The sequence below is a fragment of the Salmo trutta genome, chromosome 16 (assembly GCF_901001165.1).
Source record: "Salmo trutta chromosome 16, fSalTru1.1, whole genome shotgun sequence".
Classification (NCBI taxonomy): Eukaryota; Metazoa; Chordata; class Actinopteri; order Salmoniformes; family Salmonidae; genus Salmo; species Salmo trutta.
This window is the reverse complement of record NC_042972.1, coordinates 18,235,954-18,259,603: the sequence shown is the minus strand read 5'-3', so window position 1 is coordinate 18,259,603 and position 23,650 is coordinate 18,235,954. Positions and strand designations below refer to the sequence as shown.

Below are 23,650 nucleotides of genomic sequence, written 5' to 3'. Positions count from 1 at the left end.
CTTCCTCAAATAACTTCACAGAGCGGTCTTTGTTTTCCCGACGGTCTTAGTTTTTCCGATGAGACCGCCACTTACAGCTGCTGCTGAGCAACCAGGGGAGACTGAAGTACTAACACTAATTGCTAATTGCCTACTTTAGGTGAAGAGCAAAGCTCCCAGTATTAATTGATGATTGCCTAGGAGAGGAGAAACCACTCCCCCTCCAATACAGCAACTGATTACCAAAACAAGTCACAAAGTGCCCTGTACCTTATTCCTGGTTGATTGTTATGAGCGGTCAGCAGTTCACACACCAAGTAGACTACTGTGAAGTCAGGCAGCACTTAAAGTAGATGGCCCTTGCAAACAAAAAGACAGTACTAAACAACAACAGATAAAGACAAAAAATATATTTATCACTCCTGGAGATGTATCCTAGAGATATCAGGAGTCCTCTAGCTATAGAATGAAGCACCTTAGAGAGCTATTTATAACTTGTCAAATGTCCAGATCAACTAGGCATTGTAAGCTACGTGTGGTAGCTAGGTTTTTTAGCCCATAGATTTTGTAGTAATGTTCAAGTCACTCAAATATCATGAGTACACATTAGACATGGTAAAATGTATAGAAGAAAATACGTTTTAAAACAGCAACATTTTCTCTGCACCCCATGACAAAATGTGTAGAATGGCTGGAAATAGGCAGAGCTTTGTCTTCTCCACAACGGTGGCTAATCTTTTCCCTTTCAGGATAGATTTGATTAGTGGAGACAGACGGAGGTTATCAGGGGCCAAGCCAAGCCAGTCCAATAAGCAGGCAGGGAAGAAAGGCCTTTGTTTTGTCATAAGACCATTGTCATCATAAAGGAGTTAGTGAGTCACTCTTCCAGCCACTGTTGATGTTTGTTACCCAGCTGGCTTGATTGTGACGCGTGCTCTTGAGATGTAACCGCATTTTGAATTCCAAAACCGTTTTTAGCAAGGGCAGCTGAACAAATCTAACCGCTTCTTCTCTGAGGGCGTAGATGAGATAGCATGTAATTAAGCATACCACAGCTACTGTTACTATTTTCAATCTTTTTCCGGTATAAAACCTTTGGGGCCTGCTTGGTTGAGGCCAGACCTGGGTTCAAATTCTATTTGAAATCTGGCTGGTTTTAGCCTGCCTGGAGTATCAGATGGGTGGGGTATAACTTTTTGAGGCCACTCTATTGGTTCCTTTAAGACAGGCAAGCTGAATCAAGCACAACTAAGGAAACTGAAATTATTTCCAATAATATTTGAACCCAGGTCTGATGGAGACTGATTGCGAGTCTCAATTTGCATTTCTTTTTAGTCCAGGATGAGGTTTAATCTGGGTCCGGGAAATGGCCCCTATAATGTTCATGCATTACTAATGAGATTGGTGTGTGTGTGGACAGGATCTGTTGGACAGTGACTGGGCCGGCGTGCGGAGCGTTCTAGAACAGGCTGACATCCTGGTTATCAAGTACTCGGTCAACGACAAGCTGGCCTTCCAGCAAGTGCGCAATGGATACGCCCCTAGACTTCGCCCCCTCCTACACCACTGGGGCATGCCTGTTATTCTGGTTGCTGTGGGCGCCCGCCTAAACGGTGAGATAACATTGGTCTATCCTCGACCACAACACCATTTTGTCCTGTTGTGTTCTTGTGCTGTATTTTGTATTGCCGTGTGCCAGTGACGGTCAGTGCCGTTTCAGATGAGGGAGGACTATATATTTTTTTATGAGCATGGCCTTATTTCTATTACAGCATATTGGATGACTGTCATTCATATTCCATTCACCCAGTTAAATGTAACAGCGATAGGTTTAGGCTACTACACTACAACAAATTTTCCCTATATCCATCATGAGGTTGCTACAACCTAGTCTATGAATGAAAGTTTACAACGTAGTTGCACACAGGTTGAGAGGCACATTTGAGGTGACAAACAGTGACACATGGACAGACAGTGACATTCAATACCGCCTTGCACACTCTTGCCTGCATCTATCTGATCTAGGGTGTAATCATTAGCCCAACAGTTGCAAACAAGAGTTTCTATTGGACAAATTCAGGTATGTTTATCCCCGTTTTGTGCCGTTTGCTTCTGTTGAAGAAACGTTTTTCAACAGAATTGGCGGAATGAATACACCCCTGATCACACGCACACACAGTTCAGTTTCATAGCAGCCACGTTGTATTCCTTCTTGCGTCTACATTATACACTCTCCTCCTTTCACATCTTCCCATCGCCTGTGGACTTCAATGCACAACACATCAGCTTTATGGGACCAGGCGAAAAAACCTTTCCAAGCTAAACCGCTACACACAGCCTACATCGTTGTCACCATATTAGCTAAAGTAACGTCATAGTCAGCTAGGCTAATAGAACTAACGCGTTCGTGAACTCGCAACAATCATGCAGTAACGTTACAGTGTACAGTCAGTAAGCAGTTACACCGGCAGGCCCCGGTGGCAATAAATTATTTAAACCAAAAGCTTACCTTGACTTGGAACAGTTCCAGTGTTGTGTTGGATAGTCATAGCCAGCTAGCTAACATAGCATCCCTCTGTTTGAGCAGGGTGTTTTTGTAGGCTAAACTAGCTAGCTGCATTAGCTAGTTAAGTAAGTGAAACTGAAAAAAATGACTCTCTCTCTCTCTCTCTCTCTCTCTATTTCCCTCTTGCTTCTCCTTCATTTAGGAATAAATTAATTTGTTTAACTGTTCCACTATTTTCTTTCTCTCCCTTTGAGTCAACTACTCACCACATTTTATGCACTGCAGTGCTAGTTGGCTGTAGCTTATCCTCTTACATCTAGATGTTCCGCTAGCGGAACACCACTCCAATATCCAATGATAGGGCGTGGCGCGAAATACAAACTCCTCGAAAATCCGAAAACTTCCATTTTTCAAACATATAACTATTTTACACCATTTTAAAGACAAGACTCTCCTTTATCTAACCACACTGTCCGATTTCAAAAAGGCTTTACAACGAAAACAAAACATTAGATTATGTCAGCAGAGTACCCAGCCAGAAATAATCAGACACCCATTTTTCAAGCTAGCATATAATGTCACAAAAACCAAAACCACAGCTAAATGCAGCACATTGCCATCTGTTTTGTCACCAAAGCTTCATATGCTACCCACCACTGCGGCCTGTACGCTCTCGTTGGCTGGCCCTCGCTTCATACTCGTCGCCAAACCCACTGGCTCCAGGTCATCTACAAGACCCTGCTAGGTAAAGTTCCCCCTTATCTCAGCTCACTGGTCACCATAGCAGCACCCACCTGTAGCACGCGCTCCAGCAGGTATATCTCTCTGGTCACCCCGAAAGCCAATTCCTTCTTCGGCCGCCTTTCCTTCCAGTTCTCTGCTGCCAATGACTGGAACGAACTACAAAAATCTCTGAAACTTGAAACACTTATCTCCCTCACTAGCTTTAAGCACCAGCTGTCAGAGCAGCTCACAGATCACGGCACCTGTACATAGCCCATCTATAATTTAGCCCAAACAACTACCTCTTCCCCTACTGTATTTATTTATTTTTGCTCCTTTGCACCCCATTATTTATATTTCTACGTTGCACTTTCTTCCGCTACAAATCTACCATTCTAGTGTTTTACTTGCTATATTGTATGTACTTCGCCACCATGGCCTTTTTTGCCTTTACCTCTCTTATCTCACCTCATTTGCTCACATTGTATATAGACTTATTTTTCTACTGTATTATTGACTGTATGTTTATTTTACTCCATGTGTAACTCTGTGTTGTTGTATGTGTCAAACTGCTTTGCTTTATCTTGGCCAGGTCGTAATTGTAAACGAGAACTTGTTCTCAACTTGCCTACCTGGTTAAATAAAGGTGAAATAAAAAAAAGTAAAAAAAAGAAAGATTACATTTTGTATAATGTAGGGGGGGGGGAGTTTTGCTCGGCAGTCTTACAATCCATTGCAGTCAATGGTTGCCTCACAGAACTTTTAGAAACACTGACATTGACTGGATATGAGACCTCTCACACCAGTCATAATAGGTTATGTCTTCCAACCACGTTAAAGCCATCTGACATAATCCTGTTACGATGCAATAAACTGAAACTAAACTAATATCAGCCAAAAATCTCATCTATAGCATTTTGTGTCTTTTGAAAATATGGCTACATTACATACTGTAGGAGCAGAGGAAATGGCTGAAGGAGTGGATTTGTCTTTTCAGTTAAGGGGATGATTCTCATTTTATGATTAAATCTCAAACAGGCCCCAGGCTTTTGCATCTAAGTAATGTGTCTTCATGGCTTAAACAACAAACAATCCAAGCATAATCTGGTGCATGAAAGAAGTAGGCAAAGTCCAAACCCTGACACACACACCCACACACACTTTGAGTGGTACAGTCACACCTGGTATTACCCAGGTCAGTGGTGTTAAACTATCAAAGTATTAACCATCATGCCCACTTTAATGTCTATGCTTCTGTGTGTCACCATCTTTTTTATTTCAGTGGTGTAAACGAATACACCACATTCATGATGGGTTATATTTAGCTTGGTGAGATGCTTTAAGATCATGCCAGAGCTTCATTGCAAGATGATAAAAGTATTTGATAACTCTTTGGTGGTGAGAGAGGGGGCTTGTGGGATGGTGGTGGATCTGACACCCTGTTTTTGTATTGTTTTGTCGCTGCTTTATTGTCTGTGCTAAAACTATCCCCAAATGAATGTGGCGGATGACAGCTGTGTCCAGTTGTTTCCTGTTGCCTTGGTTAGGGGATTTAGGGCAAAATCATTGCAACACGCACGCACGCACGCACAACAGACATTGTCTACCTTTCACTCTATGCCTGCAGTTTTATTAGCAGAGTGATTTATTCCTTGCATTTGGCACTGAGCAGACCGCCCAGCTCTGTCTCTCTCTCTGGCTCCTTCACCACGTCTTTTTACTTCTCCCTACATTTCCCTCTTAAATGTAATCCAGAGTCCACAGACGCAGAGGTGCGATAATCCAGCATCCCATTGTGACATAGCTGCGTGGCTCTGAGTCCACCATCCGCAAGGGACTCAAACGCCCGACCGCACACCTCCCCAAACATCCCAACCAACGCGGCTCTGCGAACGTGTCCTCTATTCATTTGAATGGGGTGACTGTTGGAGAAATTGCTACACCACGCTGAGAATTCGGAAAGTATGAACGGTCCAATATTCTAGAACACTGCTGAGTACACATTTAGGATTCTGATAGATGCGTCATTTTTTCTTTATATTCTGGCTCTCTGACTTTGTCTCTCTGCATGTAGGCTGCAGTATGCATATGCAGGGTATGTCTATGCATGCATTGTAAATCCATCTGAATGTCAGTATGTGCTTATATCTATGATGGATAAAATATAATTGTGAGATTTTCTGCTGGAACTTGTGCACTGAGTGTGTGTACATCACAGGAAGTTGGTGGCACCTTAATTGGGGAGGAAGGGGCTTGTGGTAATGGCTGGAGCGGAATTTGTGGAATGGTATCAAATACATCTAACACATGGTTTCCATGTGTTTGATGTCATTCCATTCGCTTTGTTCCGGCCATTATTATGAGCTGTCCTCCCCTCAGCAGCCTCCTGTGGTGGATGTTTAGAGGAACTACATTTCATCCTGTCTCACTCACCTCTCCTGTCCTCTCACTGTCTAGATGAGGGGCCCCCCTGCACATGCCCCCTATGTGCATCAGACTGGAGCAGCTGTGTCCCCCACAGTGAGGGCCTGCAGCTCTCTAGGGACCTGGGGGCCACTTATCTGGAGCTTCCCTCCCTCAACCATGTCTTTGTGAGCCGCTACTTTGGCAGCGTGGTGAGTGTTGGCATCTGCCAGTTATGAAGTGATCATTCTTTGATGGTGTGATTTATGACTGGTGTGTGATCAATGTTATCATTCATCATTGATGATGTAGAGCAGGGATGCAATGCCAGGCCTCAGGGGCCTGATTGGTGTCAAACCTTTGCCCCAGCCCCAGCTAACTCCATTAATCAACTAATCATATGATCTTCAGTATAGAATGCAATTAGCCGTGTTTGCTAGGGGTTGGGAAACAGTGTCACACCACTCCGGCCCCTAGAGGACTGAATTTGCTCATCCCTGATGTAGATGGCAGAGTATTATGTTATTGGCCATAGTGCTAGTGGAGATAAGAATGGGACTGGCTGCTGTGTGATTATAAAATGTTTTAATTATGTCACAATTTTATCTTGGTGTTTATGCTAACTAGGGTGTGTTTGTGTATGTATTCAGCTGGAGTACTTCATGATTCAATGTTTGAAGCAGAAGGCCAATGACCGTCCAGAAAAGAGGCGTGGCAACAAGCTGAATGAGCCCCGCCCCCCTCATCTGGAACAACCAGGTGAGAGACTGTAATACTAGAATAGGGGCACCTTTAAATCAGTTCTATGTGTATTTTATAACAACTTTACTTGTGGTGTTCCTCGGGGTTTTTGTTCTCCCTGCACATGCTACTAGATGTTTTGAATTATACATATATTCTTTCTTCTGATAATCACCCAACCGTATGTGACTACATTTTAACCAATCAATTACACGGTTGGGTGTTATAACCAAATGTATAGTAGACACAGAATAGTAAAATTACAACATTTCTACAGCTGGACCAATCTAATAGATACCTTACTTTTTGGGGATTTATTTTGCATGGATTCAAGGTCTGTGAGATCTGAGATGAGAATATCAGGACTATTTTTAGCTCATGAGATTAATTAGGAATTATGAAAAGAGAGTAATTGCGCATATCCAAACATGCCAGAGGAGCTGAATAAATAATTGGGGAGTTTCCTGCCCAAATGGGATCTTCGACTGAAGCTTAGTGATAATACATCATTATACAGGTGACCTGACGAAGATCAGATCATGTTGGTTGAAACATTGTTGAAACTTTGTCGCTGTATCTTAAGCTTCAGTAGATTATCACATTTTGGTTGTAGCAAACTGTGAGTGCACATTTGCTTCCTTTTCTCAATATAGAAAACAAACTTTCACTGCTTTATCAAAGTTTAAAATGATCTGTTAGTCAGCCCCTCACCATATAGTGTTCATTCTTTGTTTGTTTATTCCTGTGAATGTGTAGTACAAATACTACACCTATCTGTGTTCATGTACAGAGCACATGGCTAAGCTACAGTAAACATACTAAATATAGCAGCCTTGCCATTTAGCCACTATGTCTGATGAACTTTGACTTGGTGATTGACAGCGAAGAGCAGCACTGCCAAAGTAGGTGGGTGGGTGGGTTGGCTTGCCTGGGGCCCGTCCAACTCTACTTAACTCTCTCTCGCTCTGTAGTGCAACATCCATTAAATATGAAGTGCATTGATTCCTGGAGAAGCTTTCCTGTAAACCAGGCCAAAACTGAGTGGCAATAAAAAAGTGATGAGGTGCACAGGGGTGCAGCATGGAGTAAGCATAAATAGGATTATAATAGGACATTGATTTACCTTAACACTGCCTCTGTTTACCTTCTACCTAATACTCTGATTTTCCCTCATCCCCTCGCCCAACTCTCTAATCTCTCTCTTTCTCTCCCTCTCTCCCTCTCTCCATCCATCCAGCACGTCTTCCCCCCATCCGAGTGGAGGAGTCCAGCTTCTCTCAGGACCTACAGTGGCTGCTGGAGCGTGGCGTCCAGTTTGCCGATGTAGCCTTCTACGCTGGGGACTCTGGGAAGGAGCTGGGCTGGGGGCATGCCGCCGTCCTCTGTGCTGTCAGCCCCTACTTCAGACAGCTGTTGCTGGGGCCCAAGGCCAGGGAGAGGCCCATCTCGCGTTGCGCCTGCCGGGGGGACGGCCGGGGAGATGGGGGACCCCCATCACTGCTCTCCACCTGGGATGGGGGTCTGGGCAAAGAGGACGGGTCACGGCCTGATGGGCATCTGGCTGGACAGCTATCACGCCTGGTGGTAAAGGACCCGCTGCTGTGCCTGTGCCTGTGGGAGACGCTCATGTTCCTCTACCGAGGTAAACTACTGGTTCAAGTGCTGTTCGCTATAAGCACGTGGAGCAGAGATAGAGAGCGAGGCTGTAGCTAAGTGAGATAATGTTGTCTTCTTTTACAATGGATAATTTACCATCGCTGTATGAAACCTATTGCTACGACTATCTGCAGTCTCCATTCTGTGTGTTTCTAATCTAATTTTATTTGTCACGTGCCGAATACAACAAGTGTATACTTTCCCTACAATGCAGTTAAAAATACAATGATCAAATAGATAAAAAGAAAATAATAAAATACACAATAAAATAACAATAACGAGGCTTATACAGGCTGTATACTAGGAGCACTAGTACTGAGTCACTGTACTGGGGTACAAGGTAGTTGGGTGAATGATTGAGGTAATATGTACATTTAGGTTAGGTGATAGTACTTTAATCAATGTACATGTACACTATATATACAAAAGTATGTGGACACCTCTTCAAATTAGTGGATTTTGCAAAAATTTCAGCCTATTTTAAACGTGAGCACACAGCCATGCAATCTCCATAGACAAACACTGTCAGTAGAATGGCCTTACTGAAGAGCTCAGTAACTTTCAACTTAGTACCGTCACCTTTCCGACTGGACAGTCGAGAAAGTGGGGATATGGTGGGAGAGAGAGAATGTAAGTGCTGTTATTGTGAAGTGGAAAAGTCTAGGAGCAACAACGGCTCAGCCACGAAGTGGTAGGCCAAACAAGCTCACAGAATGGGACGGCTGAATGCTGGAGCACGTAGCGTGTAAATATCGTCTGTCCTCAGTTGCATCACTCACTACCGAGTTCCAAACTTCCTCTGGCAGCAACGTCAGCACAAGACCTGTTCGAGCTTCATGAAATGGGTTTCCATGGCCGAGCAGCCGCACACAAGCCTAAGATCACCATGCGCAATGCCAAGCATCTGCTGGAGTGGTGTAAATCTTGCCGCCATTGCACTCTGGAGCGTTGAACACGCGTTCTCTGAAGTGATGAATCACGTTTCACCGTCTGGCAGTCCAACGTACAAATCTGGGTTTGGCAGATGCCAGGAGAACCCTACCTGCCTGGATGCCAACTGTAAAGTTTGGTAGAGGAGGAATGATGGTATGGGGCTGTTTTTCATGGTTCGGGCTAGGCCCCTTAGTTTCAGTGAAGGGAAATCTTAACGCTACAGCATACAATGATATTCTAGATTATTCTGTGCTTCCAACTTTGTGGCAACAGTTTGGGGAAGGCCCTTTCCTGTTTCAGCATGTCAATGCCCCTGTGCACAAAGCGAGGTCCTGACCTTGACCCCATCGAACACCTTTGGGATGAATTGGAACGCAGACTGTGAGCCAGGTCTAATCGCCCAACCTCACTAATGTCCTTGTGGCTAAATGGAAACAAGTCCCCGCAGCAATGTTCCAACATCTAGTGGAAAGCCTTCCCATAAGAGAGGAGGCTGTTATAGCAGCAAAGGGAGGATCAATCCATATTAATGCCCATGATTTTGTAATGAGATGTTCCAGCAGCTGTCCACATACTTTTGATCCTGTAGATAGGAGTGAAAAACTGAAAGTCTGAGTAGCCATTTTAATTAATTGTTCATCAGTTTGATGGCTTTGGGGTAGAAGCTGTTCAGGTGCCTTTTGATCCCAGACTTTGCGCTCCGGTACCGCTTGCCGTGCGGTAGCAGAGAGAACAGGCTTTGACTTGGGTGGCTGGAATCTTTTAAAAATGTTAGGGCCTTCCTCTGACACTGCCTGGTATAGAGGTGCTGGGTGACAGGGAGCTCGGCCCCAGTGATATACTGGGCCGTACACACTACCCTCAGCCCTCCATTTCCTGTAGTCCACGATCAGCTTCTTTGTCGTGCTGATGTTGAGGGAGAAGTTTTTGTGTGTGTGTGTTGGCTGTGGTTTTTCTCACTCATTATGGAAAGCGATTACTGTAGTGCTCAAGTTGGCAAACTGGGACCTGGCTGATTCATGCCTTTACATACATGTGAGGAAGGGTGACTGGCTGAGTATATGGTGTGTGTGTGTGTGTGTCTGCAGCTACATATATTTGTCTAAATGGCATCTCTGTGAATTGATTGTGTCGCTCACATGCACGCCTGTGTGTGAGAGAAAGTGGGGATATGGTGGGAGAGAGAGAACGTAGTGTCTTACTAACTACAGTATGCTTCACCAGGCTCCAGAGTAGCAGACCAGTTACTCCAGGACAATGAGACAGTGTGCGCGTGTGCGTGAGTGTGTGTGTAGGTGGTTGTGCTTGTGAGAGAGAGTATGTGGCGGGAGAGGGAGGAGGAAGAGCATGGGATATTCGTGTCTGGGCAATTCCACAGTAACAGAATGATGCTGAGAATTCAAAAGTATGCTTAACAAAAACCATTGATTGCAAAATTAAACAAACCATAGACCTATGGACTACTTTTAATAATTTCCACAGAACATTTTACTCAAAGAACAGTGGCGATGTCAAGTTTTCCAAAAACGCCTCTGAATTAAGATTCAAAACTGTCTGTGACCATTCATCTCAGTGTAACAGTTGTGAATGTGAGTAGTGGAAATGTCTCAGCGTGTGCAGTGCACTCTCTCAGCAACAGTGACTTTGGCTCTGTGATAGGAAATTACCTTTACATTTCTAGCCGGAATCTGTAACGCTTCAGCAATACAGTGTTTGTGCTTGTGTTTGTGTTGTAGCCTATACATATACTGGTATTAGCGTCTATATGGTTTATTTGAGTCTGTTTCTGTGATATGATTATATATATATATTTTTTTTAAACCCTTTTTTCTGCCCAATTTCGTGGTATCCAATTGGTAGTAGTTACAGTCTTGTCTCATCGCTGCAACTCCCGTACGGACTCGGGAGAGGCAAAGGTCGAGAGCCATGCGTCCTCCGAAACACAACCTTGACACAATGCACATCCAACCCGGAAGCCAGCCGCACCAATGTGTCGGAGGAAACACCGTACACCTGGCGACCGTGTCAGCGTGCACTGCGCCCGGCCAAACCCTCACTAACCTGTGCGTCGCCCCATGGACCTCCCGGTCGCTGCCGGTTGCGACAGAGCCTGGGCTCAAACCCAGAATCTCTGGTGCCACAGCTAGCACTGCGATGCAGTGCCTTAGACCACTGCGCCACCCTGGAGGCCCGTATTGTAGTATTTCTGTGGTATATATGATTATCATTGAGTTTCTATGGTATATACACTACCGTTCAAAAGTTTGGGGTCACTTAGAAATGTCCTTGTTTTTGAAAGAAAAGCAATTTTTTTGTCCATTAAAATAACATCAAATTGATCAGAAATACGGTGTAGACATTGTTAATGTTGTAAATGACTATTGTAGCTGGAAACGGCAGATTTTTAATGGAATATCTACATAGGCGTACAGAGGCCCATTTATCAGCTACCATCACTCCTGTGTTCCAATGGCACGTTGTGTTAGCTAATCCAAGTTTATAATTTTAAGTGGCTTATTGATCATTAGAAAAACCTTTTGCAATTACGTTAGCACAGCTGAAAACTGTTGATCTGTTTTAAGAAGCAATAAAACTGTCCTTATTTAGACTAGTTGAGTATCTGGAGCATCATCATTTGTGGGTTCCATTACAGGCTCCAAATGGCCAGAACAAAGAACTTTCTTCTGAAACTCGTCAGTCTATTCTTGTTCTGAGAAGTTATGGCTATTCCATGCGAGAAATTGCCAAGAAACTGAAGATCTTGTACAACGCTGTGTGCTACTCTCTTCACAGAACAGCGCAAACTGGCTCTAAACAGAATAGAAAGAGGAGTGGGAGGCCCTTGTGCACAACTGAGCAAGAGGACAAGTACATTAGAGTGTCTAGTTTGAGAAACAGAATGGAATGGAATAACTACCCGCAAAACACCAGTCTCAACGTCAACAGTGAAGAGGCGACTCCGGGATGCTGGCCTTCTAGGCAGAGTTGCAAAGAAAAAGCCATATCTCAGACTGGCCAATAAAAATAAAAGATTAAGATGGGTAAAAGAACACAGACACTGGACAGAGGAACTCTGCCTAGAAGGCCAGCATCCCGGAGTCGCCTCTTCACTGTTGAAGTTGAGACTGGTGTTTTGCGGGTACTATTTAATGAAGCTGTCAGTTGAGGACTTGTGAGGCGTCTGTTTCTCAAACTAGACACGCTAATGTACTTGTCCTCTTGCTCAGTTGTGCACCGGGGCCTCCCACTCCTCTTTCTATTCTGGTTAGAGCCAGTTTGTTTCTGGCCATTTTGAGCCTGTAATGGAACCCACAAATGATGATGCTCCAGATAATGAACTAGTCTAAAGAAGGCCAGTTTTATTGCTTCTTTAATCAGAACAACAATTTTCAGCTGTGCTAGCATAATTGCAAAATAGTTTTCTAATGATCAATTAGCCTTTTAAAATGGTAAACTTGGATTAGCTAACACAACTTTCCATTGAAACACAGGAGGGATTGTTGCTGATAATGGGCCTCTGTACGCCTATGTTGGTATTCCACGAAAATCTGCCGTTTCCAGCTACAATAGTCATTTACAACATTAACAATGTCTACACTGTATTTCTGATCAATTTGATGTTATTTTAATGGACAAAAAATGTGCTTTTCTTTAAATAAACAATGGACATTTTCTAAGTGACTCCGAACTTATGTGTGTATGTTTATATATAAGTTATATATAAGTATGTTTATATATAAGTCTGTTTCTGTGGTATTTATGAGTGTTTGTGTGCCTGTGGTTCTGGTGTGATCCAGGGGCGTGGGAGTGGGAGCACCTCCAGGAGGCCATGGGGGAGAAGCTTAACAACTCTCTGGCCGTGGCTCAACTCATGGACCGCATCCGCTCCTTCCTGGGCAGAGACAAGGTGACCCAGAGGCTTGAACAGATACAAATGCACGCACGCACGCACCCTAATCCCGATATAACACAATATGTGGCTCTGGTCAAAAGCAGTGCACTAAATGATTAATTTGGGATAGGGTAAACTCTCAGATTGAGCCAAGGGAATGTGATGTGGGACTTAACATCAGGAGACACGTGACATGCAGGGTCATAATTAGATCTGGTGATGAGGGTTGAGTTCATTCTTTTTCAATTCCATCAAAAATGAAGTGTCACTTTTGCACTAGTTCTTATCAAGGAGCATTTCATATGTTTGGTTTCAAACCATCAGTGGAATTGACTAAGCAGCTGAAAATCAATGATCCATGCGATGTTATAACAAAATGCAGCATAATGAAGCCATGAGTTTGATATGCAGCATTCGCCAGCTCCATTGAGGCGGTCTTGGCAGTGAGGCCAGGGACGGTGGAGTTACCCGCTGCTGAGGCAGGCTGTTAGACAGGCTATTTTGATGCCACGGGGGAGCTGGATGTGGAAGCTCAGAATGAAATGGCACTAATGCTTGTAAACACCAACAGTGGCGGAATTCTCAGACTTAACCCACGCTGTGTGTGTGTGTCGGTTTGTGTTTGTGTGCACACGTGTTCCTGTGCATGTTTGTGTGTGCGTGCATGTGCGCGTCTGTGTGTGTGTGTGTGTGTGTGTGTGTGTGTGTGTGTGTGTGTGTGTGTGTGTGTGTGTGTGTGTGTGTGTGTGTGTGTGTGTTTGTAGGGTCCCAGGGACACGCCCAACGCCCGGGCCGCCCAGCTTGGTCCTCAGTCTCTGGTCAACCTCTTCAATTCTCCTCTCTATTCTGATGTAATTTTTATGGTGCAAGGCAAGTTCACACACCCCAGACAATTACATTCAGGTCACCTTTTTTTATTAAACATGATTAGCTGATTCCTTCATTGGGGGCTCTCAGGGAGTCAGTCCAGTTCATTATTGCATCGAATAGAGAAAATGCCGTCAACATAATTCAGGGTGTTTCGTATGACATACACTTGCTATACAATAACCACAGTGCTAGAAGGTCCTTTAGAAATGTATGTACAATTCATGTCTTTTTGTGCAATTATTGTATCTTTTTTGGGGTATAAACACTCAGTAATGTTAAAAACCCCCTGATATGTTAGATGTGTGTGTACATTTTTTGAATGCCTTTGATGCAGCAACTGTACATTTTTCTTTTTAACAATGAGAAACTATTGCATGGTGACGCCAGGCTCCAAGTGCATTAGCAATCATCTACAATAACTCATATAATGAAATGAATTTTTTTTTCTGCTCCTGACACTTCAAAATGTCCACTTTGCTTCACCTGCGCTGCATCCAACTGTAGAGAGCACTTTCATGAGTGTAACAATGCCTGTCATTAGATGGAAAATACTTCAAGACAACCATTATGCTATGCTTTATAGCGGTCATAAGGTCTGGGTTAATTAAAATGACCCATTCCTGAAAGGCATCAATTCATAACTATGACAGTTTTAGATTAAATTCACCTTGCACCTAGACTGTGTATGAGAAGATCATTCGGTAGATATGATTGGCTGATGTGAAGCTGTAATGTGGAAGCTTGTCAGAAAAGTACAAGAAACCGACAATAGCTGTAGCTATTATCCTCAGTTGTATTGTGAAAACCTTCCCTCTTACAACTGGTGTCTGTCAGGGAAACGATTAGCAATGTGTTACCGAAAACCACCATTCAACCCCTCTCCTCCAGCAACTTCTCCCCGAGGTCTTGCTGTGAAGGAGACTGTATAAAAAGAGAATGGATTCTCAATAAGTTGGTCAAAATAAGGATTACATTTAAAAACAGACTGTGTTTCAGGGAGTGTGTTACCGGCTCACCGGGCGGTCCTGGTGGCCCGCTGTGATGTCATGGCGGCTATGTTCAGCGGGAAGTATGCGGAGGCACGGAGTCGGGTGGTGCCCATCCACGGAGTCTCCTCTGACACCTTCCTCTCCTTCCTGGAGTACCTTTACACTGACACCTGCTGTCCTGGTGGGTCCACTGCAGTGCAGGAACAAAAACAGGCTCATTATAGGCTGGGGCCCACCCACTTTAGACTGCTGTGTCTGAAAACGCTACTACCGGTAGCTGTCAAATTCTTTCTTCCTCTGCCCTTGTTTCCTCAATTCCTCGCCTCACTCTCTAAGTTCATTGGAAGAGGAGGTTCGAGGGAGGGACCGTGGATCCTCTCCGCCAATGTGCTATGAGGGGGGTGTGAGTAATTGAGGAAACAAGGACGGATGAAGCAAGAATTTGAGGGCTAGAAAAGTTTTCGCACACAGCCTAGGGGTGGCTTACCCTCCTCCTGGACAGCTATGGAGTATGCAGGCTTTTGCTGCAGCCTTGCTCTCACTCAGTGGTTCAAGCTTGATGAGTTGGTTATTTGAATCAGCTGTGTAGTATTAGGGCAAAAAAATTAAACGCGCACCTAGGAGGGGACCAAGTTTGGGAAACCCTACTTTAACTAACACTTGGATTCAGCAAATTAAGGTCATTATTATGAGCAGCGGATTCTCTAGAAGCAGGTGTGATTCAGCAGGGCTGGAGCAAAAGCTTACAAACCCAGGAGAACAGAATCCTAAACTTAAGATAAAGATGTATTTCTATCTGCAACCTGTCAGTGAACATGCCAAGTCCTCAGTGCTGCTCAGTACAGGCTGGGAAAATGAATGGCGGTGGATTTACACTCTCAGATGGAACTAACAGTATCTCATAAGGCCCAGAGGGATTTGACTGACAGCTCCCCCAAAATGATTGACAGGCTGGGGGAAGATCAAGAGCAATTGGAGTGGACACCATGACACTACGATATGATGGATAGTACTGTAGGCCGATTTGTTTGAAGGGGGAGGGATTTTGTGTGTTTGTGATGTTATCTTGGGGTTGATATGTTTCCCAGCTGGTTAATGTGATATGACAGTACAGCGGCGTGTGTGTGTGTGTTATAAATCACAAGTGTGCATTTCAACCACAATTTACAATCAAATTTGTGCATGAGTATGATCATTTTCTCAACGAGGTTCCAGTATGTTTGACTGTGTGTGTGTGTGTGTGTGTGTGTGTGTGTGTGTGTGTGTGTGTGTGTGTGTGTGTGTGTGTGTGTGTGTGTGTGTGTGTGTGTGTGTGTGTGTGTGTGTGTGTGTGTGTGTGTCCAGCCAGTGTATTGCAGGCCATGGCTGTGCTGGTCTGTGCAGAGATGTACCAGGTGAAGCGTCTGCAGCACCTGTGTGAGGTGTGTGTATGCGCCTACCTCCAGAGCATGCCTAGCCGAGAGCTGGCATCAACCGGCATCAGTGTGATCCGCCTTCTCCGCAGGGCTAAGGTTAGTGCGTGTGTGTGTGTGAGAGATATACAGTTGAAATCGGAAGTTTACATATACCTTAGCCAAATACATTTAAACTCAGTTTCACAATTCCTGACATTTAATCCTAGTAAAAATTCCATCTTAGGTCAGTTAGGATCACCACTTTATTTTAAGAATGTGAAATGTCAGAATAATAGTAGAGAGAATGATTTATTTCAGTTTTTATTTCTTTCATCACATTCTCAGGTCAGAAGTTTACATACACTCAATTAGTATTTGGTAGCATTGCCTTCAAATGGTTTAACTTGGGTCAAACGTTTCAGGTAGCCTTCCACAAGCTTCCCACAATAAGTTGGGTGAATTTTGGCCCATTCCTCCTGACAGAGCTGGTGTAACTGAGTCAGGTTTGTAGGCCTCCTTGCTCGCACACACTTTTTCAGTTCTGCCCACACATTTTCTATAGGATTGAGGTCAGGGCTTTGTGATGGCCACTCCAATACCTTGACTTTTTTGTCCTTAAGCCATTTTGCCACTACTTTGGAAGTATGATTGGGGTCATTGTCCATTTGGAAGACCCATTTGCGGCCAAGCTTTAACTTCCTGACTGATGTCTTGAGATGTTGCTTCAATATATCCACATAATTTTCCATCCTCATGATGCCATCTATTTTGTGAAGTGCAGCAAAGCACCCCCACAACATGATGCTGCCACCCCCGTGCTTCACGGTTGGGATGGTGTTCTTTATCTTGCAAGCTTCCCCCTTTTCCCTCCAAACATAATGATGATCATTATGGCCAAACAGTTCTATTTTTGTTTCATCAGACCAGAGGACATTTCTCCAAAAAGTACAATCTTTGTCCCCATGTGCATGGGTTTTTATGGCGGTTTTGGAGCAGTGGCTTCTTCTTTGCTGAGCGGCCTTTCAGGTTATGTCGATATAGGACTTGTTTTACTGTGGATATAGATACTTTTGTACTGGTTTCCTCCAGCATCTTCACACGATCCTTTGCTGTTGTTCTGGGATTGATTTGCACTATTCGCACCAAAGTACGAATCTCCTTCCTGAGCGGTATGACGGCTGCGTGGTCCCATGGTGTTTATACTTGTGTACTAGTGTTTGTACAGATGAACGTGGTACCTTCAGGCGTTTGGAAATTGCTCCCAAGGATGAACCAGACATGTGGAGGTCTACAATGTTTTTCTGAGGTCTTGGCTGTTTTCTTTTGTCAAGCAAAGAGCCCCTGAGTTTGAAGGTAGGCCTTGAAATACATCCACAGGTACACCTCCAATTGACTCAAATTGTCAATTAGCCTACCAGAAGCTTCTAAAACCCTGACATCATTTTCTGGATTTTTCCAAGCTGTATAAAAGGCACAGTCAACTTAGTGTATGTAAACTTCTGACCCATTGGAATTGTGATACAGTGAATTATAAGTGAAACAATCTGTCTTAACAATTGTTGGGAAAAATACTTGTCATGCACAAAGTAGATGTCCTAACTGACTTGCCAAAACTATAGTTTGTTACCAAGAAATTTGTGGAGTGGTTGAAAAACGAGTTTTAATGACTCCAACCTAAGTGTATGTGAACTTCCGACTCCATTCCAAATCGACCCCTACTCCTCAACCTCTCCACACTCCTATATATCTGAAACATTGGATCGGTGGAAGCAATACGGTGAAGATTCTCACAACCATAAACTCATATTCAGATATACAGGAGGGCCTAGAGCAGGGCTGTTAAATTCCGGTCCTGGTGGGCCAAATCACTTCTGGTTTATGTTTTTAACTGGTAGTTAATTGTATTCACCTGGAGCCCCAGGTCTGAATCAGTCCCTGGTTTGAAGGAGGGCATGAAAACTAGATATGTTTTGGCCCTCCAGGACCGGAATTGAACAGCCCTGTCCTAGGGGAAGGATTTGGTATTCAGCAAGAGAGTGTGTATGTGTTCTCTCTTCTGTGTATGGGGCTAGCTCCCACAATCCTCAATGGTCTCCTTTCCTTCACAACCTGACAAAGACCATGGGTCTATCATTATCTGACCATGGTTCTGAATAATATTCCTCTGCTTGTATCCGTTCCTTATCTGCATTGACAAACTTCTCCAGCAGCATCCTCCACATTGCTTTCCAGAGAGATGAGACAAGGACAAAACACTTCAGACTATTGAGATGCACCCCTTGAGGTTTCAACAAGGTTTAACTCTGTGCCAATAAAGAGAGAAATTATTAAATAATGCTAGTATTTTTTATTTTATTTTACAATCCTTACCACAAACCTGAGAGGATGTGGTTGGTGAAAGCCACTTGTATCCTAAGCTGTGAAGCGTTTATACCATTGTGCTGTCACCTATCCAGCTTTCAGGTCATTGGTTAAAAAAGCTTGAGGCAAGGAGAGCATATGCATGCATGCACATTTCACAGGGTTGGAAAATGACATTTTCCATGTGGAAGTCATTGTTGTATTCTGCCTTGTAGTTTCTATTTTAAAAGCTACAACATAGCTGACTTACCTCCTCCATATCCCTCTCTTTGTAGTGACAGTACATATTTCCTCAAACAGCTGACAAGTTACCACATTTACATGCGCACCAATGACCCATTGTTATTCGGGATACTCGAGTATTCTGTTTTTGAGTTGATGCATATAAACATCATATCCCTACATTTTGTTAAAATCAAGGTTATGAGAAGCCTGGGCTATGCCGATTTTAGACTTGATACTATGGCATGTAAACATCTTAGCCCATTTACTGTTGTTTTTTGCAGTCTGTGGAGTCATTTTTGCATATCATGGATGTTGTGTGTTGATGTTTTCATCTGATTTTGAAACAAATAACTTAAAGTAACTTATCTGAGTAGTTTGATCCACCATAATAATTAATTTGGCTGATAGTCCGTATTGGACCATATAGCCTACTGGCTACTTGTTTCTGTTTATAATTTATTACATTTGGTAGGCCATTTATTTGTCAACTATAGTTAGATACATGCATCTTCCCTTCTGTTATAACTTGTTGCCATAAAGTAGTGCTCCACAGAATATTGTCGTAACTAGATTACTAATGAATTAAATCGATGTAACATCGGTAAAGTTGTCTTTCGTTTAGGGACCGGGGAGAAAAACGCAATAACTCAAAAACAGTGAAAAGATTTCTGTGCAAAATGTCAGTTTGACTGGTTTTAAGAGAATGAAAAGCTGAGAAAACGATTTAACACGTTTCTGATAAGATTTCAGTTGGTCTGGTGTGCATATTTTATGGTTGAAATACTGTCTGCTTGCATAAGTGTCAAATGTAACAAGTTACAGGACATTTGCATTTTCTCATGAAATGCTGAAAGAAATTATTTATCCACTCCTGTTCGAGACAAAATTAACATTTGTTCATTTTTAATGCAAGAAATGCATACTTCTGCAGGAGTAAATATGAGAGGTTAAGCCTACAGTCAGTGTCCATACTTCAAAACTAAGCCATTTAAAACATTTGGAATATTCAGTTCATGGATACAGGCATACTCGTGAGTGGGATATCAAAAGGTGCATGTTAACACAGCTTATCCCAAATAAAACCTGAAGCGGGATATGAGCTACTTACAAGAATACTGTGAATACATCAAGAATACTGTGCGTATGTAAACATGGTCACTGTTCCTCTCTCTCTCTCTCTCTCTCTCTCACAGTGCCACAATGCAGAGCAGCTGTATGTATGGCTACTCCACTTCATAGCCAATAACTACCTAATCTTCAGCCACAAGCCTGACTTCCTGGAGCTCTCAGGTGAGAAAGCATAGGGCAGATCACAGGGCATATTAATAAGTCAAAGCTACTTACTAAGTACAACTGGTGTTGCAAGCCCCATGCGGCGACCAACTGAGCAATTGGACCTGCATGACAGTCACCATAAGCTATGGCTGATGCAAGCTGTTGTGAAAGCTAATGGCTTTTTAATGAGACATATTACAAGTTAAATGAATTATGACTGCCGATGTAGTGGAATAGTGGATTGCTAAAGCGTGTAAAAAAACATTTACACCTTCCAATTTTGTAAATAGGGCTTGCACACCTACGACGCTAAATTGGCATTTACCTTTCTTAATGCCTAATCAAGCCACGAGGTCCCTGGTTATGACAGATTTAGAAGACACACACACTGGTTAATAAGCACACAATGCACATTTAGTAGCATCTACAACAGGTTTATTTCCATTAACAATGTCAACGTACACAAGTGCATATATCAGGTCAAATGGACGGGTCTGGAAGGGCACAAGTGAAGAGATAAAGACTAGACAGTAGGCCTACTACACATTATTATTCACACTGGTGCAGTTCTCAGGTGTAAGCACAGGGGTATCAGGCAGAACACTTAGGCGGCATGATGGCTTCATTGAAAATGTTTGTTTAGGCAATGACAGAAAAATGTATCCTGGCACTGTTTGTGTGCGAGAGCGAGACATGTCGCCATGGTGATATCATCACGGCAACCTTATGTTTTTGTTGTCTCGGTTGACAGAGGAGGAGCGGGAACAGGTGGAGAGACTGCGCTGGCCCTCCCGAGGCTACCTGCAGGAGCTGAGCGAGTATCAGCAGCGCCGACGCAAACTCAAGAAGTCCCGCTGCCTCGTCATGTGACACCCACCCGCCGCCACACCCTGGAGAAATAGTGAGAGACCGAGAGGTGTGGGGCAAGAGACAAAGGACAAAGAAGAGTGGGAGAAGGTTGGCAGGGAGGACTTGAGAGAGAATGAGAGAAGACGCTATAAACAAACCAGACTTTAATTCCAAGCTATCTGCCTCAATTGGACAGCGATAACGGGGACAGAAAGCTAGGCAGCTTGGGAAAAGAAGACCCAGAGGGTTGAGCGTGGAGCAGAAAAGGTCAAAAGGCGACGTCAACGGGAGGTGAAATGCAAGACTGACGCACCCTGGTCCTTTAAGACCAACACGTGACTGTCTTTGGGACAAAATGACTGATATTTTTAACCAGGGAGAATTTCAAAATGACAGACTAGGGTGGAAAAAAGAAAATGGCTACATTCCAGGTTTATCTTTGCAGTCGCGGTGGCTGCATATTTCAGAAGATTGCTATAGCATACTTGTGGTTCCTGAGATGTAAATCCTTCTTCAGGCACTGTGCAGCTGCAAAAACATAACCTGTCCATAGAGGATGCATCTGTGGCCCGGAGATTATTGGTAGAAAAATGGTTGTGTCCATGGCGAACCATAACCATTTAAGGCAAATTAACTGTGTATCCATGTAGAATGGACAGTGATCATCTTTGCCATCTCCACACAGGAGATACATATATTTTTATTTAAGCGAAGACGGTGCTCAAATGAACATATGTGCACGGGAAACGTTCACGGGAACAGGCTGAAACGCATCTAAAACGTTTGGGAGTGTTCTGTCTAATGAACGTGACTATTGATTGTGCATCTATAGAGGATGTCTATTTAATCTATGGACACAATCCTTCAGTCCCAAATCAACCCCAAGGCACTACACCCTACACACTTGTTAATGTCCCCTTCCTTCATATCCATAATGGTTCATCAAGAAATGTCTAGGGCTATAGGAGTTGATTTGGGTCGAGGCCACCATAACTGTGAGTACATAGTGGTCCTACATGGTTGTCTTACTGGGTTCTTCTGCAATGCTAAATCCTCAAAAGAGAGCACTCATGTTTAACAGCATTGGGGCACCTGGAGACTTAAAAACGCACACACATTCATTGAAACCCTAGCCAAACAACACCTCTGGTTTGACCACACCTAAAATGTGTATTTTTTTGCCATTAGATTATAATTTGATGGTGCTGCAACTATTTTTGTACTGTGTACTGCCTGTACCAGGGGGTGTTTTGTAACGTCTGGAGTAGAGCTAACTGCATGTGGAGACTAGAGGGTGTAGGTGTTTTATTTGGTGACCAGCCGGCCATTGGGGATGGTTGTGTACAGTAATAATTGTGACCTAAGTCACTCGGAATAAAAACATGTTTTAGAAGTACACGTTGGCACACCGCCTACTGAATCGTTATTGTACATGTTACTGAATCGTTATTGTACATCTCTTACTGAGCAGTCACGAGTGTGTTAGTATGCATTAATAATGCACATACAGTATGTCATGTGTTGAAGGTTAGTCTGAAGCGTAGTTGCTTGTCTTGAATTTAAACTGTATAAACTCATACACACAATATGACTTGAAACAATTTCTAACCCCCCCATGCTACTTACACACACATACACATCAAATTTATTTATACAGCCCTTCTTACATCAGCTGATATCTCAAAGTGCTGTACAGAAACCCAGCCTAAAATCCCAAACAGCAAGCAATGCAGGTGTAGAAGCACGGTGGCTAAGAAAAACTCCCAAGAAAGGCCAGAACCTAGGAAGAAACCTAGAGAGGAACCAGGCTATGAGGGGTGGCCAGTCCTCTTCTGGCTGTGCCGGGTGGAAATTATAACAGAACATGGCCAAGATGTTCAAAATGTTCATAGGTGACCAGCAGGGTCAAATAATAATGGTTGTCAAGGGTGCAACAGGTCAGCACCTCAGGAGTAAATGTCAGTTGGCTTTTCATAGCCGATTATTCAGAGTATCTCTACCGCTCCTGCTGTCTCTAGAGAGTTGAAAACAGCAGGTTTGGGACAGGTAGCACATCCGGTGAACAGGTCAGGGTTCCATAGCCGCAGGCAGAACAGTTGAAACTGGAGCAGGAGCACGGCCAGGTGGACTGGGGACAGCAAGGAGTCATCAGGCCAGGTAGTCCACACACAAGCAGTAATTGCTACATGACATAGGCAGTACATCAGGGGTACTCAACTACTAATTGAGAAGGTCCGGGTCACACATTTCTTAGATGGAAAAGGTCTGGATGTATATTGTCATTTATTGGCTCAGTGGAAGAAAAAAAACACCTCGCGACTGATGCGACACAAAACTGTTCCCACCCCTTTTCAGAAATGTTGCATTTTGAAGCTCATTCCTTGCAATTCTACACATTTTGCCATGGGGCGGAGAAAATCTTTCAGGTTTAAAGCAAATGTCCTGCAATTCTACACATTTTTCCATGTCTTGAGTGTGTTGGGATACCGGAGTGACTCAACAACATCAATGTGGGCCCCTTGGGGGTTGAGGCCCCTGGGCATGTAATCTGGCAATGATAACTACTATACTTAGATAGAAATGTCCAGTTCCACTACTTAGCTGACACGTTAAAATTAGCTCTATTTTCTGTCAGTAAATGATATAAAAGGAAATATACCCACGCACTACCAAATTCATTTTGAAATTAATCCTTTTGCATTGTACTATTACAATTCTCAACAGCAGCAAGTTAAAAGTATTAGTTTTTTAAGCCGGGACCCTCGGTCTATATTGACCCCGTTCGTTGAGTATGGCTGCAGTACACTCTAGTACAGCGTTTCTCAACATTTATTGTACCAGTGAAAGTCTTCCT

The 23,650-nt window shown here is 43.5% G+C and overlaps 1 protein-coding gene across 2 annotated transcripts in view; it reads left to right on the top strand.

Annotated features, from left to right (window-relative positions):
* rhobtb3 (Rho related BTB domain containing 3) overlaps window positions 1-22,202 on the top strand; it is a 46,841-nt gene extending 24,639 nt beyond the window's left edge. Inside the window, exons 3-12 of one of the 2 annotated variants that reach the window (XM_029693260.1) lie at window positions 1,400-1,592; window positions 5,666-5,823; window positions 6,262-6,370; window positions 7,590-7,994; window positions 12,739-12,848; window positions 13,598-13,703; window positions 14,700-14,873; window positions 16,037-16,203; window positions 19,866-19,962; window positions 20,699-22,202. In XM_029693260.1, coding sequence (XP_029549120.1) covers window positions 1,400-1,592; window positions 5,666-5,823; window positions 6,262-6,370; window positions 7,590-7,994; window positions 12,739-12,848; window positions 13,598-13,703; window positions 14,700-14,873; window positions 16,037-16,203; window positions 19,866-19,962; window positions 20,699-20,817 — 1,638 coding nt within the window. In that variant the 3' untranslated portion in view covers window positions 20,818-22,202. The remainder of the gene's footprint in view (window positions 1-1,399; window positions 1,593-5,665; window positions 5,824-6,261; window positions 6,371-7,589; window positions 7,995-12,738; window positions 12,849-13,597; window positions 13,704-14,699; window positions 14,874-16,036; window positions 16,204-19,865; window positions 19,963-20,698) is intronic. The other variant, XM_029693262.1, reaches the window with a different exon arrangement.
* The last annotated feature ends 1,448 nt before the right edge of the window (window positions 22,203-23,650 follow it).